Genomic DNA, 15,410 nt, shown 5'->3' with positions numbered 1-15,410 from the left:
TTATATTTTCAAAAACGTCAATATTTAAGAAAGTACAGTGCAATTCAACAAAATTAATTCTTGTATAACGCAAAATTTAATTTATTTATAGTTCACAAGTTACATAGTGACTGCAAGGTTGCTCGTAAAAATTATACATTCAAAATAATTGTAAAAGTTTTTGGAAACTCATAAAAAATTGTTTTCTTATTAAAATTAATAAAAAAAAAATTACCTCATTTGGTGGGAATGTGCCATCATCAAAAACCAGATCCAAAACATTTATTCCTTCAGATTTAAGCTCTTCGACTTTGTACGTTGGTTCACAGACCCTCACTACCTCCTTTACATTGTGCTTCTTCAGTTCCTAATAAATAAAACAACATTTATTAATAAATATTCTTTAAAATTACAATAAATAAAAGGAACTGTTACAAACAATACATTTTTTCCTTTACATAAAAATTTCATATTAATTTAAATTGTAAATTTTTTTCATGTAAAATAAAAAAAAAAAAGTGTTATAAAATGGACCAGCTATAAAAATTAAAACAGTTTTAATTAAATAAAAAAAATATTTAATTATTTTCAAGTCACAGTTCCTTCAAAATAATTAAAAAAAAAACTGTTTTGAAATTAACCAACCATAAAATTTAAATTAATTTAAATTAAATAAAAAAAATTTTTATTGTTTTTAAGTCACAGTTCCTTTAAAATAATTAAAAAAAAATTATAAAAACTTACTTGAATAAAGGTAAGAATAGTCTGATCATTGGGCCGATCAGTAATAAGGAATTTCATATTTTTGTATTCAATTTCGGCAGGTGCCGGTCTGATATCCTTGACTCTCATGTTGTTCATTTCCTTTTGAACAACACGAGTATAAAATTATTTTTTTCTTACAGAATAAACTGAAGAAAAAAAATTAACAATAAATATAAATAAAATTCCTAGTTTGTTTGAATATTTTCTTCTTATTTTTCTTCTTCAGAACTTGATGTTAAATTAAAATTAATAAATAAAAAAAAAAAAAAAAAAAAAAAAGAAGCTGGTTCCCGTGTGTTCAAAATATTAACTGCACCGTGTCGTGGCTGAATTAACTATTTAGCCCATTAGATGTCAGTCTTATAATTGCTATTTGTTTAACAAAATTCTCCTTGATCTTAATTAAATTTAACTAATAACCAATTTTTAATAAAGTAATTATTTTTTTACAGAGGATAGAACAATGGATTCTCACATGTAGACCTCGGGAAGGGTTTTAAAAGGGTGCGAAATTCGCTTAAACTTGCTATTTACGTTACATTAGACGGTGATATGCGCTATTAGGAAGATTATCTGAAACAAAAATAAGAAACATAGTTGATATTAGTTTCAGTTTATAATTCAGTTTAACGTCAGTTTGCTTAATTATCATTAAATTTAATTATATATTGTTCGCAATTAAATACCGAGTGCTTATTGGGTTAAAATATCGACAAGATACACCGTAAATAGTGCATTCATGTTGACAGTATCACAGGTAATTAGATTTGATATTATATTGACATGATTGATCGCATTGTGTTCTCTATAATTAGTTAATAATTAATTAAATACAGTAAATTATTAAGAATAAATTAAGATTTATTATTTTTTATCGTAAAAATTTTGAATTAACATTTTTTTTTAATAAAAATTGATTAAAATTTTGTTCATTAAAAATTTATTAAAATTTTATTTACTAGAAATTTATTTATTAAAAATAAAAAAAATTCTACTAATTCAGTTGTGCAATCAACTACTTTATTTTTTTTTTGCATAAAAAATTTAAAAATAAAAATTTTAAAAACATTCTTTTTGATGATCTATATTATTAAGAGAATAAGAAAAATTTTATGTCCATGATAGTCATATGATAAAATCGGTTTTTTTTAGTGAAATTTAGTGTTATTGCAAAGGTCTTGACTTGAATTTGTACTTTTTCAAGGTTTCATATCATTCTCACCGATAGTCAATTTATTATGATAAGAATTTAGGGCTGCATTCGGAAATGCTATATCTCTAGATAAATAATTAAGAAATGACCTTGTATTTTGTGAAATATTGACATTTTTAAAGATATAAGCTCATCTTGATGTTACACTCATCAAGACCTTTCATTTGAGTACCCACATCCATTTTTTATATATTATATATATATATATATATATTTCATAAATACCATATATGTGAAATATATAAAAAATTCCATGTGGGTACTCAAATGAAAGGTCTTGATGTGTATAACATCGGGATGAGCTTATACCTTTGAAAATGTCAATATTTAAGAAAGTACAGTGCAATTTAACATAATTAAGAAATGACCTTGTATCTTGTGAAATATTGACATTTTTAAAGATATGAATTCATTCCGATATTACACTCATCGAGACCTTTTATTTGAGTACCCACATCATTTTTTCATATATTTATATATATTATATATATATGTATATATGAAGAATGAAGAATATATAAAAAATGCATGTGGGTACTCAAATGAAAGCTCTTGATGAAGGTAACATCGGGATGAGATTGCATCTTTAAAAATATCAATAATTAAGAAATGACCTTGTATCTTGTGAAATATTGACACTTTTAAAGATATGAGCTCATCCCGATATTACACTCATCAATACCTTTTATTTGAGTACCCACATCATTTTTTCATATATTTATGTATATGAATGTATATTAGAGTGGTCCAAAAAAAAAAGTTTTTTGCCTATCATCTTAAAAGCTTTTCTGCGGTATAAAAAAAATTCTCTTCAAAGCGCAGCTTGATAACTCAATTCTTCATGAAGCTCAATGAATTTTTATTTTCCCATGTAAATAACACGTAAAAAAATTTTACTACGTTTTCATCCGGTAAAACTACGAAAAAAATTTTTTTATGCATTTTTTGTCAATTATTCTTGTAGGAAATTTAATTCTCTACAAAAAAGTCTTGAGGTAGTTTCTTCGTAATCTTAACGAGTAAAAAGTTATTGAGCTTTAAATACTCGCACAAAAGAAAATTTGAACGAAGATAGTTTCAAAGCATCTTTTCGAAAACTTTTTTGGTAACTGCATGTATTTATTTCAAAATTTATCAAAGTAGACTGTTTCTTATATCATTAACACATGTCTTTTGGTGAGGTATTAACTGTGAATTATCAATAATTTTTCTCATTACAATTTGGATATTTTTTCCTATGAATAATGATTTTTTAAAATTGAACCTGAATTTTATTACGGAATCTGAATCAAGAGCAAGCTAGTCCTTCCGGATGTATACTGAATTTAATTTTTTTATTTAAGAACATGTAGGACAGGTGAATATTTAAATTTTGAACACGATGCTGAAACGCTTTTTGACCGAATGAAAAATCATGAAACTTTGCAGGAGAACGTAAATAGAAATCCTTCGTAAATTGATTCTTTTATTTTTAAATTTAATCTTTGAAAAAAAAAAATGATAAATAAACAGGTAGAGTTCGTGCGTAAAACTGCCTTATCTTAGGAGTCATCACATATTTAAGTAAATAAGCTTGACTATAAAGAAATTGCTAATAAACATATAACCAATATAATCTATGAGACTTATTTAATTTTTTGGTTATTTCTTATTTTAGTTTATATTACTTATAAGACATAATTATTAAAATGCAGCCAGGTTAGGGTAAAAAACTAATTATAAAAAAAAATTTAATTTACTATATATCTTCATGTAGGCCTCAAGAGAGTGCTAAAAGTGAATTATCTAGTTTAATTTTTTTAAACAGTGGTTAGAGTATTTACAAAGTCTGGTAATCTCCTTCAGTGCATTTTACATGTGGTTCAAATAAACAAACCGATATATTCAATTATCATTTGTTGTCACTGGTCCAGACTGAATTACCGATATCAGACTGTATACCATGTTTTTAAGAAAAAAATATAAATTACATAAACAAATACTTTGAAACAGAAAATGTGATACAACGTGGATTCTAAAATCATATCTGATTGAATTTTCTTTTATTGCGAGTATTTAAAGCTTAATAACTTTTTACTTGTTAGGATTACGAAAAAACTACCTCAGTACTTTTTTGTAGAGAATTAAATTTCCTACAAGAATAATTGACGAAAAATACAAAAAAAATTTTTTTTGTCCTCTGGGCGGAAAGTGGCAACTTTGGTCCCGCTGCGCTAAACAAAGTTGCCGCTTTCCTCCTTCCTCGGACAAAAATAGTATATTACACACCTAGGGAAGTAAAGTAAGAAATGTCTCAGATCACATGTAATTGTTGGCCGAGGCGAAGCCGAGGTCAACAAACATGTGATCTGAGGCTTTCTTATTTACTTCCCGTGGAGTGTATACTATTTTTTTGTCCGACGAAGGCGGAAAGCGGCAACTTAGTTTAGCGCAGCGGGACGAAAGTTGCCACTTTCCGCCCGGAGGGCAAAATTTTGCCCTCTGGGCGGAAAGTGGCAACTTTGGTCTCACTGCGCTAAACAAAGTTGCCGCTTTCCTCCTTCCTCGGACAAAATAGTATATTACACACCTAGGGAAGTAAAGTAAGAAATGTCTCAGATCACATGTAATTGTCGGCCGAGGCGAAGCCGAGGTTGACAAACATGTGATCTGAGGCTTTCTTATTTACTTCCCGTGGAGTGTATACTATTTTTTTGCTCGACGAAGGCGGAAAGCGGCAACTTTGTTTAGCGCAGCGGGACGAAAGTTGCCACTTTCCGCCCGGAGGGCAAAAAAAAATATTATACAGCCCTTGGGAAGTAAAAAAGAAAACCTCAGATCACATGTTTGTTGACCTCGGCTTCGCCTCGGCCATGTGATCTGAGGCTTTTCTTATTTTCCTTCCCAAGGGGTGTAATATACTATTTTCGTAGTTTTACCGAATGAAAACGTAATAGTATATTACACCCCTTGGGAAGGAAAATAAGAAAAGCCTCAGATCACATGTAATTGTTGGCCGAGGCGAAGCCGAGAAATTTTTCATAGAAAAATGACAGCCATATGACGTGTTTAGAGGCGGAATTGAACTTTGGAGACTATGTTTACATGGCTATTTGACTTAATAGTGCTGAATTTCTTTTATCATATTTAATATACACGGCCTAAAGTTTTTTTTTTACCTTCTGAATTGTTTTTGCTTCAAATACGACCGATTCATACTGGTCAAAAAGCATATTTTATTGTTTTTTCTATTATTTAGTAAAAAAATACATAAGCTATTGTAATACTTTTTGCCTATTTAGTGCTTTTGTTAAACACCAGGGCGCGCAACTTCCGACAGATGTGCTGCCTCTACAGTTAGTGCTCGGTCCCTATTCATTATTGGTTAAAATTTAGGCGCGCGCGTAGTGCGCTATTCAAATTTCTAATATTTAAGAAAGTACAGTGCAATTTAACAAAAGTAATTATTTAATAAAGCAAACAAAATTTCATTAATTTATTGCTTACAAGTCACGAAAGTCACATAGTGACTGCTAGATTTCTAGTACTATTATTAAAGAACTTAAAAAAAATTTTTTTAAATATCATTGTTACACTTTAAAGTTTTATCGACTATAAAACTAAAAAATTACTAAGATCCTCACAAATTTTTATAAAAATTTAATGATGAATTAAAAATTTTTATAAGTGCCATAAAAAATGTAATTACTTATTAAAAAATTTTATTCTGACTATAAAAGAAGATAATAATTAAAAGAACAGCGACAATGATAAACAGAGAAGAATATATAATATATAAAATAATAAAAAAAGCAATTACCTATTTGGCACTGGGCGCTTCTCAATGACAAAGCGCACGCAGTAACTACGAAGTCTGCATATGACAATGAAGATTTAAAATTTATCTAATATAATAAATTTGTTAACTATTTCTTGCAGTGATGACTAGTTGTGATTTACTTAACAGGCTCTCTGATCGTGATCTAAATACTTAATGTCGTAATCCGATGTTCTCACTCGTTTCTTCTTTCGCTCTCTCAAACTTTTCTTCGTATTAACCCGTTCCTCAAAAAAAAAAAATATCTAGTCAATGATGTTAGGACGTACGGGGCGTGTCTCTCTATTTGTGTTGAGCCTGGCAGTATTCCGCGCTATCCAGCTGAAACTCCATGTATGTGAGGATGCACTCACCAGGAAACTGAAAGCAAAATTAAAAATCATTAGATTGCTTGTCCGGAATGATTAACTTTCGAAAATTTATTTGGAAGAATGTTTTTAATTCAGGGACTGTAATTTACCCAAGCTGGGATTCGAACCCACTACCTTCGTCACCGGTTGCAAATATTTTTATAAAAATTGTTAAATTAGTCAATAATTTACGCGATTAATCTTCTTCAACTGTCAGATCTTTCTTTCCTGATACAAAAATAAAATCGTTTATTTATAAATAGATTTTATATTCAGGGGGGAGAAGAAGACTATTGTATAGAGCGGCTATTTTATACCGGCGCCAACTTGAATCCTTTGCCAAATTTTTAATGTCTATAAATATTATCCTCCATAACTAAATAATTATTTTAAATAATTATGTTTTTTTTTATCATTATTTTTCTTTAGAAAAAATTATTTTATAATAAAAATTAAGCTGTGGTTGGTTCAAAAATTTTTTTTATTGAGAAAATTTTTCTGAGAATTATTAAAAGTATATTTTTTTAAAATTAATCTTCAAATTATCAATTTTGTTAAAATAAATCAATTAGTTAATTTTACTAAAAAAAATTTTTTGTTAATTTTTTTTTTCAATTCTTCATTTCTTTAAAAACTATTAATACAAAAAAATTTTTTATTTTTAAATTAAAAATTCTATTTAAAAAAAAAAAAATAAAAAATCAATCATAATTTACAATAAAATATCAAACAAATTGCAAAAACATTTTTTTATTAATTTTTCTTAAACAAATCTTATTTTTTTTTTTCAATTCTTTATTTTCATTAAATAGAATTTTGAAAAAAAATTTTTTTTCAAAATTCTAATTACTGAAAATAAAAAATCAATCATAATTTACAATAAAATATTAAAATAATTGCAAAAAAATTTTCCTACCATCTTTTTTCTATTAATAAAGATAACAGTTAATACTAACTGTAAGCTTGCCAAAACGAGCAAGTTTAAACAACGAATTCAAGGAGTTTCCCGTCAGTCAATTTCCGCGATAGCAGACTTTTGGCTCGCAGTTACTGCTCTTTTACAGTACATGTTACAATTGAAGCCCACAAGAATGTCTAGGTCAATATTCTCAAACAAACTTCATGAAGATAGCTCTTCATTATTTTTCCGTTCATCCATAAGTTTCACATTAATTATAATTGGAGTCAATTAATACACGACAAAAAAAAAAAACAAACAATTTATAAATGCTATAAATGACTATTAATGAATAACAAAACAATTAATTAATGGCAAGGTTCACCGTTGAAGGTTAATTAATACAATATATTAATTAGCGCAACGTAACCAAGTACGCAAAAGCTTTCAACCAATTATCCCTTATTTGCGTTATGTAACTTTCTGGTTCCACGTGATGTTATTTCTTATCAAATTTCAAGTTTAATTACGTAAAATTTCAAATAAATTTATAATTAATAAAAAAAATCAATTTATATTGTCGAAATAAATTTTAAAAAAATTATTCAACAGTACTTTAAAAATAAAAAAAAAAAAAAACACTTTAATACCAAATTAAAAAATAGAAAATAATTTTCATTGACTTTAAAATAAGAGTGATTAACAAACAAATTAATTTTATTGTAAAAAATCGTTTTATTTTCATTTTAAACTCATTTAAAATTATTTTCTACTTTTAAGTTTGGTTTTTTATTAAACAGTGTTTTTAATTTTTTTAAACTATTGCTTATTTTCTATTTATTAATTCGATTGATCATCAAAGCGTGAATTTTACTATTTGAAACTGTAATTTTTGTGAATTATAAAACATAGTAAATTCCTTGGTTGATCCTGCCCTTAGTCATAGGCTTGTCTTGAAGATTAACCTATGCATGCACTAAAAAGAAATTTAATTTGAATCAAGACGAAAAATTCTTGAATCAAATAAAATTTCTTAGCTTAAGAATTTTTTTTATTTAAATCAAGAAGATGAAGTTCTTCAAAATTATTTATTTGATTCAAGTAATTTTTTTTTTCAAGAAAAATTAGTTTAAGAGCGGTTGATAGTTAATTTTCAAACGTATTTTGCTCATAATTGAATTATCTATTGAAGAGCGAAGCGCTTTTTTGGAAAATTTTCATTTATTTATACATAATATGCATTTTAAGATTCCATTTATTGTACAAGTATGAAAGAGATACTTCCGTTTGTCCAATAGAGGGCGGGAGAGAAAAAAGTGTAAACCCTTCTAATTTTTCTATTTATTTTGATCTCATTTAAAATATTATTTTCTATTAGCAATGCGGCAAACACAGTAACTGCAAAATTTTTGTACCTGATTTTTTTTAGTATTGCTGCATTTCTTATAACTTTTAGACCTTAATTTCAAGTACTTGTTCTTAAAAATATTTATATTCAAGTATTTTCTATTCATAAATCAAATTTTTCATCAATTTGGCGGGCAAACTTTTTTTTTAATAATAAAAATTTGTAAAAATCTTAAAATTGTCAGTTACTGTGTTTTAAAATTAGGCAGCCGAATGTTAAATTATGACTTTATATTATTTCTTTGTATTAAATGATTTATCTGTATTTCATAAAAATTTAAAAATAAATTTATTTGTAAACCTTTAATTAATTAATTGTTTAATTTTTTATTGAGTTATATTATATACAAATGTAAGATGAAGTGAAAAAAATGAAGTTCTTCAAAATTATTTACTTAATTCAAGTAAATCCACAGATTCGGTAGAATCTGGCGCCAAGTTCCGTTCAAATCCGTTGTAAACGGAGCGCCAGACTACCGAGTGTGTTTACTGTAAGCAGAACGGTATTTCGAGGTTGCAAAGTTTTATTTAATTCGACGATACTTCTTGTTCCTAAATTTTATATTATAACAGTAATTCATACTTTATTTTACTGATATCAATTAATTATATTCAATTATAACCATTAATTTACTTGAAATTATTAAATCTTATCAGCACAAACTATAGCAAGCTCAAAAATTTCGATCCTGACTTTTTTTCGATGTAAAAAGTGACATGCCACAGACTAAGTAATTCGAGAATGCATGGTAATTCTCCAATACATGGGAAACTACAGTTAAAAAAATAAATTTCACAGCTTGCATCTACACCCGCCAGGGTGCGCTGCAATTATTTTTGCATAAACTGTAGCTTCAAGAGGATAGTTTGCTATCAAAAATGCAGCCAACTTGAGATTTAAGTTAGTACTAATTGCAAATTTTTATTATAATTACAAAAAATACTGAAATCCGAACAAAAACAGTTTCACTGTAAAAAAATCGCGCCAAGTCCACGTTCATAAGACTATTAAGAAAAAAAAAATTTTTTTTTTTTCTTTACAAAAAGATATAAAATAGAAAAATTAAAAAATCCAAGTAACCGATATGATTGTATATGATTTTCGGAAATTAAAAAAAATTTTGTTGTAAATTTAAAAATTAAGAAAAAATTTTGGAACGTATTTAGTGTGCGTGGTTGCAAAATATTTTACTTTTAATGAAATTCGTAAAATCTATTTACTAGGACTTTAAAAATTGAAATACACAATGACGCACACTAAATACGTTCCAAAATTTTTTTCTTAATTTTTAAATTTACAACAAAATTTTTTTTAATTTCCGAAAATCATATACAATCATATCGGTTACTTGGATTTTTTAATTTTTCTATTTTATATCTTTTTGTAAAGAAAAAAAAAATTTTTTTTTCTTAATAGTCTTATGAACGTGGACTTGGCGCGATTTTTTTACAGTGAAACTGTTTTTGTTCGGATTTCTTTTTCTGTGGATTAGTACACTTGTTAGTACTTAGCGCAAAACACTACCGTGTCTTTAGATATAAAAAAACCACTAATCTTGAAGATCCTGGTTAGAATAATGAGACAAACTTATCAAATTATTGTATTGTCATCGTTCTTTGAGAATTGTGCAAACTTTTTATTTAATCTGAAGCTTTGAAGAGCCCGAAAATCGAGTTCAAAGATTCCGTTGGATACATAGATAGATAGATAGAAGCGAAGCTAATAAAAGCGTGTTAAAAATTGATTTTTCGGTAGGGTATTTTGCCAAAAACAATAAATCTCACGATATCTTTAGTCATGTACATAAATAATATTAGTCGAGACAAAACACGCGTTGTTGGATGTTGGATAATACAAGAATCCTTGTAAAGTTGGTAATATAAGTAAGTAAATAAAGTTAAGTCAGGCAGGTTTGTTGGCTGTATTCGCGTGTTGAGTACTATGCTGAGTTTACATAATGCGTCATAGTTGACTGCTTGCTGACGGATATGATAAATAAGATACTGAAAAATAATCTAAATTGTTGATACTCAACAATACGTATTATTGCACAGCCTGCTTATAAATTTATCTTCATTGTACATTGTACGTAAGTAGATGTATTTTTGCAAGTCCAAGATCAAATCGATATCAACTTGGTCAATGATGATCCATTTTTTATAGCATTTACTGCCACAACTTCTTCCTTGATGGTCTCTACTCCTGGACACGGATAATTTTATCATTAGCATTAATAATCGCGCTCTATCGAGTGTAAGTCTGGCTTATAGTCTTCTAGTCTTCCGATAGTGTTTTTAATGAACTTCTATTGTTGTACTCGCAACTAGAAAGTGGAAAATTTTATTTATAGTTTAGAATTTAGTTTGAAATCTGATTTATTTTGCTGCGAGTCTGAGAAAAATTGGAATTGGTTGTTAATTTATAATGATTATAATTTTTTATGGAAAATATATTGAAAATTTATAAATAAAAATTCTTTAATTTAAAAGTAAATTATAATACATTCAAAAAAAATTAATTTGATTTTAAATCAAGCAGAAAAATTTTAATTAAAAACTTTTTTTCTTGATCCAAAAAAATTTAATTATTAAAAATAATTCTTGTGATTTAATTTTTTTTAGTTTTTGTTGAAAAAAAGAAATAAAGAATTCAGTTTACAGTCTTGGTTATTATTTATTAAAGTTGTTGAGAAAAAAAATTGAATAAATAGTTGTTTTTATAAATTAAACTTGATCTTCTTGAATTATTTATGTCATAAAAAACTTGAATATTATTTAAATAAGGTTCAAATAAATATTTATATTAATATAATTTAAATATTAAGAAAAAATTATAGAGTTTACATTGATAATAAAAAAGAATTAGTGTTTTTGGTCAATATATTATTGCAATATTTTTTTTTAATCAACTAAATTTTAGATAATTTATAATTAAATTTTCTAGTTTTTTAAAGAACTGTATTACCGTTTTTTTACAAGTTTGAGTTATAAATAATTTCACCACGCGATTCAAACGTTTAAAAAATCAAAGTAGTCATTTGTGTTTGACGTCGAAAAATTATGTAATTATGTAAAGCTTTTAAAAAGTATTTATAGCTGAGTGATTGGTAAAAAATTAATTTGTTATTTTTCATGATAAAAAAAGAATGTAAGTACTAAAAATAATTATTAGCTACGAAATGAACATGCTACTTTTTCGTAACTGCAGTAATAAAATTAGCGAGGTAATAAGTGCATTAGGAAATAAATTTATCTAAAATTTTTACTGAGAATTTAAAATGCCAGAAAAAGTGCAATATTTTTCGACTGCCCTTGATCTCAAGGTAATCTACTATGATTTATGATGTATATGTATGGATTAATATTATATGTGAGTATGAATATAAATAAATTGTTCTGTACTAATTTTCATATACTGTAACTAATTCTTAATTTGTTTTGATATTTTCTAGGTCAAATTAATAAATCATAGGACCGTTTATTCAATAATAATAATAATAATAATAAATATTGATTAAAAAAAATTAAGAGATTTGAAAATTATTATTATTATTATTATTATTATTATTACTGAGTAAACAGTACTATTATTTATTAATTCAATAATATTAATTATTTATTAATAATTATATTAATTTTTTATTATTAATTTATTAATATTAATCTTATAATTTATTAAAATAATAATAATAAATATTGATTAAAAAAAATTTAAGAGATTTGAAATGTATTATTATTATTATTATTATTATTATTATTATTATTATTATTATCATTATTATTGAATGAACGGTCCTATGATTAATTAATTTAATAATATTAATTATTTATTATTAATTTATCAACATTAATCCTATAATTTATTAAAATAATAATAATAAATATTGATTAAAAAAAATTTTAAAGATTTGAAATTTATTATTATTATTATTATTATTATTATTATTATTATTATTATTGTCGTCAACGTCAAAATATGTCTTTCAATTGACTTTTTTGACAATGACAATGATAATAATAACAATTCAAAATGAAAAATGAGAAGCGATTAATTTAAATAAATAAATTTAAAAGATCATAAAAGTTAATAATGCAGATAATCCATTATAAAATAAAAACAGTTAAATTTATTTGACGATATTGGCAGTGAGACATATCCGCGTGCTTGGTCAGATGATCATGTTGCATCCACAATAATAACAATAATAAATGCGCAGCTAAGTTTTGAAGGATTACGCAAACATGTCGATCGTCTTGCAAGCATCTCCTTTTTTAGTTATTACGTATTAGTATTAGTATAGAACACTTTTCATCATATTAGACGTTTTAGATTCATCCAACCTTATACTTGTATTTACATGTTAGGAGATTTGTTATCTTTGTATAGCTGGTAATTATTTTTATTTAATGTTATAATGTTATTTACTATGGTAATGTTATGTGTTTACGATTTAGAGATATTAATATTAATACTAGCCAGGTGGTAATAATTCATAAGAAGTTGTAAAATGTTGGTTTATCATTTGAGATATAGCTATTATACAAATATTAATATTGTTTATCTTATATTATGTGATATATAAAAATGATCTATGTATAAATATTATTTTATGGCGGTATAACAGTGACACGCGTATGGTTTAGAACCTTTTTATTTATTGGAGTTTGTCGTGGATAAATATAATTAAAAACTTTTTAATATTTATACAGCTTGTTTAAAGAAATTTTTTTTCTTTTTATTGTTATTGTTATTGTTATTGATTTATGAGGTTTTTTAAGCAAATATTTTTGACAAAAATAAATTTTTTAATATTTTATCTAAGATAATCACATAATACCGGAAATAAACTCAAATAAAAAATTTAATTATAATATTTGAATAATTTTTTTTTTAATTTTTAACTCATTTTTTTTAGATTTAAATTTTATAAAAAATTTAGAGTTGAATTTTTAAATTATATATTTTTATAATTATTAATATAAATTATTATTATTATTATTATTATCTTTAGTGTAAAAATGTCCCATAATAATAATAATAATAATAATAATAATAATAATAATAACTTTGCAAACATTTTCAAATCTCTTAAAAAAATTTAATCAATATTTATTATTTTTATTATTATTATTATTATTATTATTATTATTATTATTATTATTATTATTATTATTATTATTATAGAAAATTCCTTACAATATTTTTTATCAAAAATAATTTTTCAAATCTAAAACTTTAAATATTTCCAATAAATAATATAAGTAACAAAAACTCCCTCAAAAAATTGATAAAAAAAAATACATATAAATTTATGATTCCATCCAATAAAATTGAATTATTCATCTAAAAAAAATCCGCAGAAAACATTGATTTCTTGTTGCTCCATTTAAATGAATAATTCAAAGAAGAAAAAAACGTGAACTTCAAAGAACAAAACAAAAACAATTGATTTTTCAGTATTTTTATGGCCAAGGTCAGGCGTTGGATCTAAACAATTACCAGCAATTTTCAGTAATTGATACCTCTATTAAATCATTCCTTTGTTTCTCACAACTCATATATACACCTAACATTAAACACAATTCACAAATAACACACCAGAGATACCAAACATTCTTCCTCTCAAACATTTGAATTTTATAAAATACCAAAAATTTCTTTACCCAATTTTTTATTCTGATTCTCTAATAATTTATCAAAAACTAAAAACCAATTCTATAAAATATTTAAAAATCAAACCGGTTTGTGTAACAGGTTGCTTTTCTAAAAATAAAAACTTGGAAAAAAAGCTCCAGCAAAAACTTTATTTGAAAATAAATAACTTAAAGGCGTTATTTTTAGTGTGACCTCGATTGCCGATAAAAAAAAAATTTATAAATTTTTAATCTTTACATTATCGAGAGCCCATGATGCTTTTAAGTTATTTCTGACGCTTACGAGCAGATTGCTTTTATTTAACTCAAAGCAATACATCCATAAATTTCAACACTACAAAAAAACTTACATAAATTTATTTTTTATATATAAGTACTCGCAAAGAAATTAACTAATTTCGTCAGACTAAACTTCCAGAACACTCAAACTAATTCGCTCGCATATTCACATATTTTAGCATCATACCAATGATACTCTTATCTCTAGATTAATATTGATTCGCCAATTATATAAATGTGTATCTAATGATTCATATATTTTATATTAACCGGTTAAATAATTAAATTAAATAAAATTACTCATACATTATTTGTGAAATTTTACCTCAATGTCAGTGATCGCTGAATATCAAGCGCATTAACGTTCTTTGTTCTCAATGTTAGCGTAAAAAATTATTTTGATTTCTTCTTTACTGTACAAATAATTAAGTTACGTTTCACTTAAAAAAAAAAAAATTTATCACAAATCTACGACTCGGAATCCGAGCAGGATTATCACCATCACCAGACAGTCACATTTTACAAAAAAAAACACACACTAGTTATTTCTTCTTTGATAATTAACTTGTTTTTTTACTCCAAAGAAGACATGCGAAGACTTTGATAAAATAATTGAGTAACAGACGATACGTAGATCATTGATGAGTTAATAAAAATCAATGAAGATATTTAAACTTATCAATGAAGAAAAGAAGAAATAAAAGCGAAGGAAAGAAGATAAGGTATGTAGACGTAAAAAAAGTATTTTTTTTTTAAACTTGAACAAAGAGACCGCGAACGACTGTGACGGCTTGACGGTCGCGTTGAATCTGGGCCAGCGGTTGGTGAAGATACTATTCGATTCGATGAAAATAGCACTGAGAAGTATATACGATAGTTTTGTTGAGTTGAGTCGCGACTTGTTGTATATATAGAATTTTTAATGAGTGATAGTAATAACTGCTGGTTGTCCTGGTGGAGAACTAGAGAGAACTAAAGCTAAACGCGTTGACAGAGGAGCACGGTGAATCTGAAACTAAATCACGTCACCGAGACATTGCCCCCCAC

The 15,410-nt window shown here is 25.7% G+C and overlaps 1 protein-coding gene across 2 annotated transcripts in view; it reads right to left on the bottom strand.

Annotated features, from left to right (window-relative positions):
• LOC123263475 (protein tyrosine phosphatase type IVA 1) overlaps positions 1-15,410 on the bottom strand; it is a 39,281-nt gene that overhangs the window by 2,600 nt on the left and 21,271 nt on the right. Inside the window, exons 1-4 of one of the 2 annotated variants that reach the window (XM_044726262.1) lie at positions 14,689-15,379; positions 5,757-6,134; positions 724-1,317; positions 215-346 (exon numbers count right to left, since the gene is read on the bottom strand). In XM_044726262.1, the coding sequence (XP_044582197.1) occupies positions 215-346; positions 724-840 (249 nt within the window). In that variant the 5' untranslated portion in view covers positions 841-1,317; positions 5,757-6,134; positions 14,689-15,379. Of the gene's footprint in view, positions 1-214; positions 347-723; positions 1,318-5,756; positions 6,135-14,688; positions 15,380-15,410 lie in introns of those variants that run through there. The other variant, XM_044726261.1, reaches the window with a different exon arrangement.

Source organism: Cotesia glomerata, linkage group LG4 (genome assembly GCF_020080835.1).
Source record: "Cotesia glomerata isolate CgM1 linkage group LG4, MPM_Cglom_v2.3, whole genome shotgun sequence".
Classification (NCBI taxonomy): Eukaryota; Metazoa; Arthropoda; class Insecta; order Hymenoptera; family Braconidae; genus Cotesia; species Cotesia glomerata.
The sequence above is the reverse complement of the archived record's forward strand: the minus strand, read 5'-3'. Positions and strand labels throughout refer to the sequence as shown.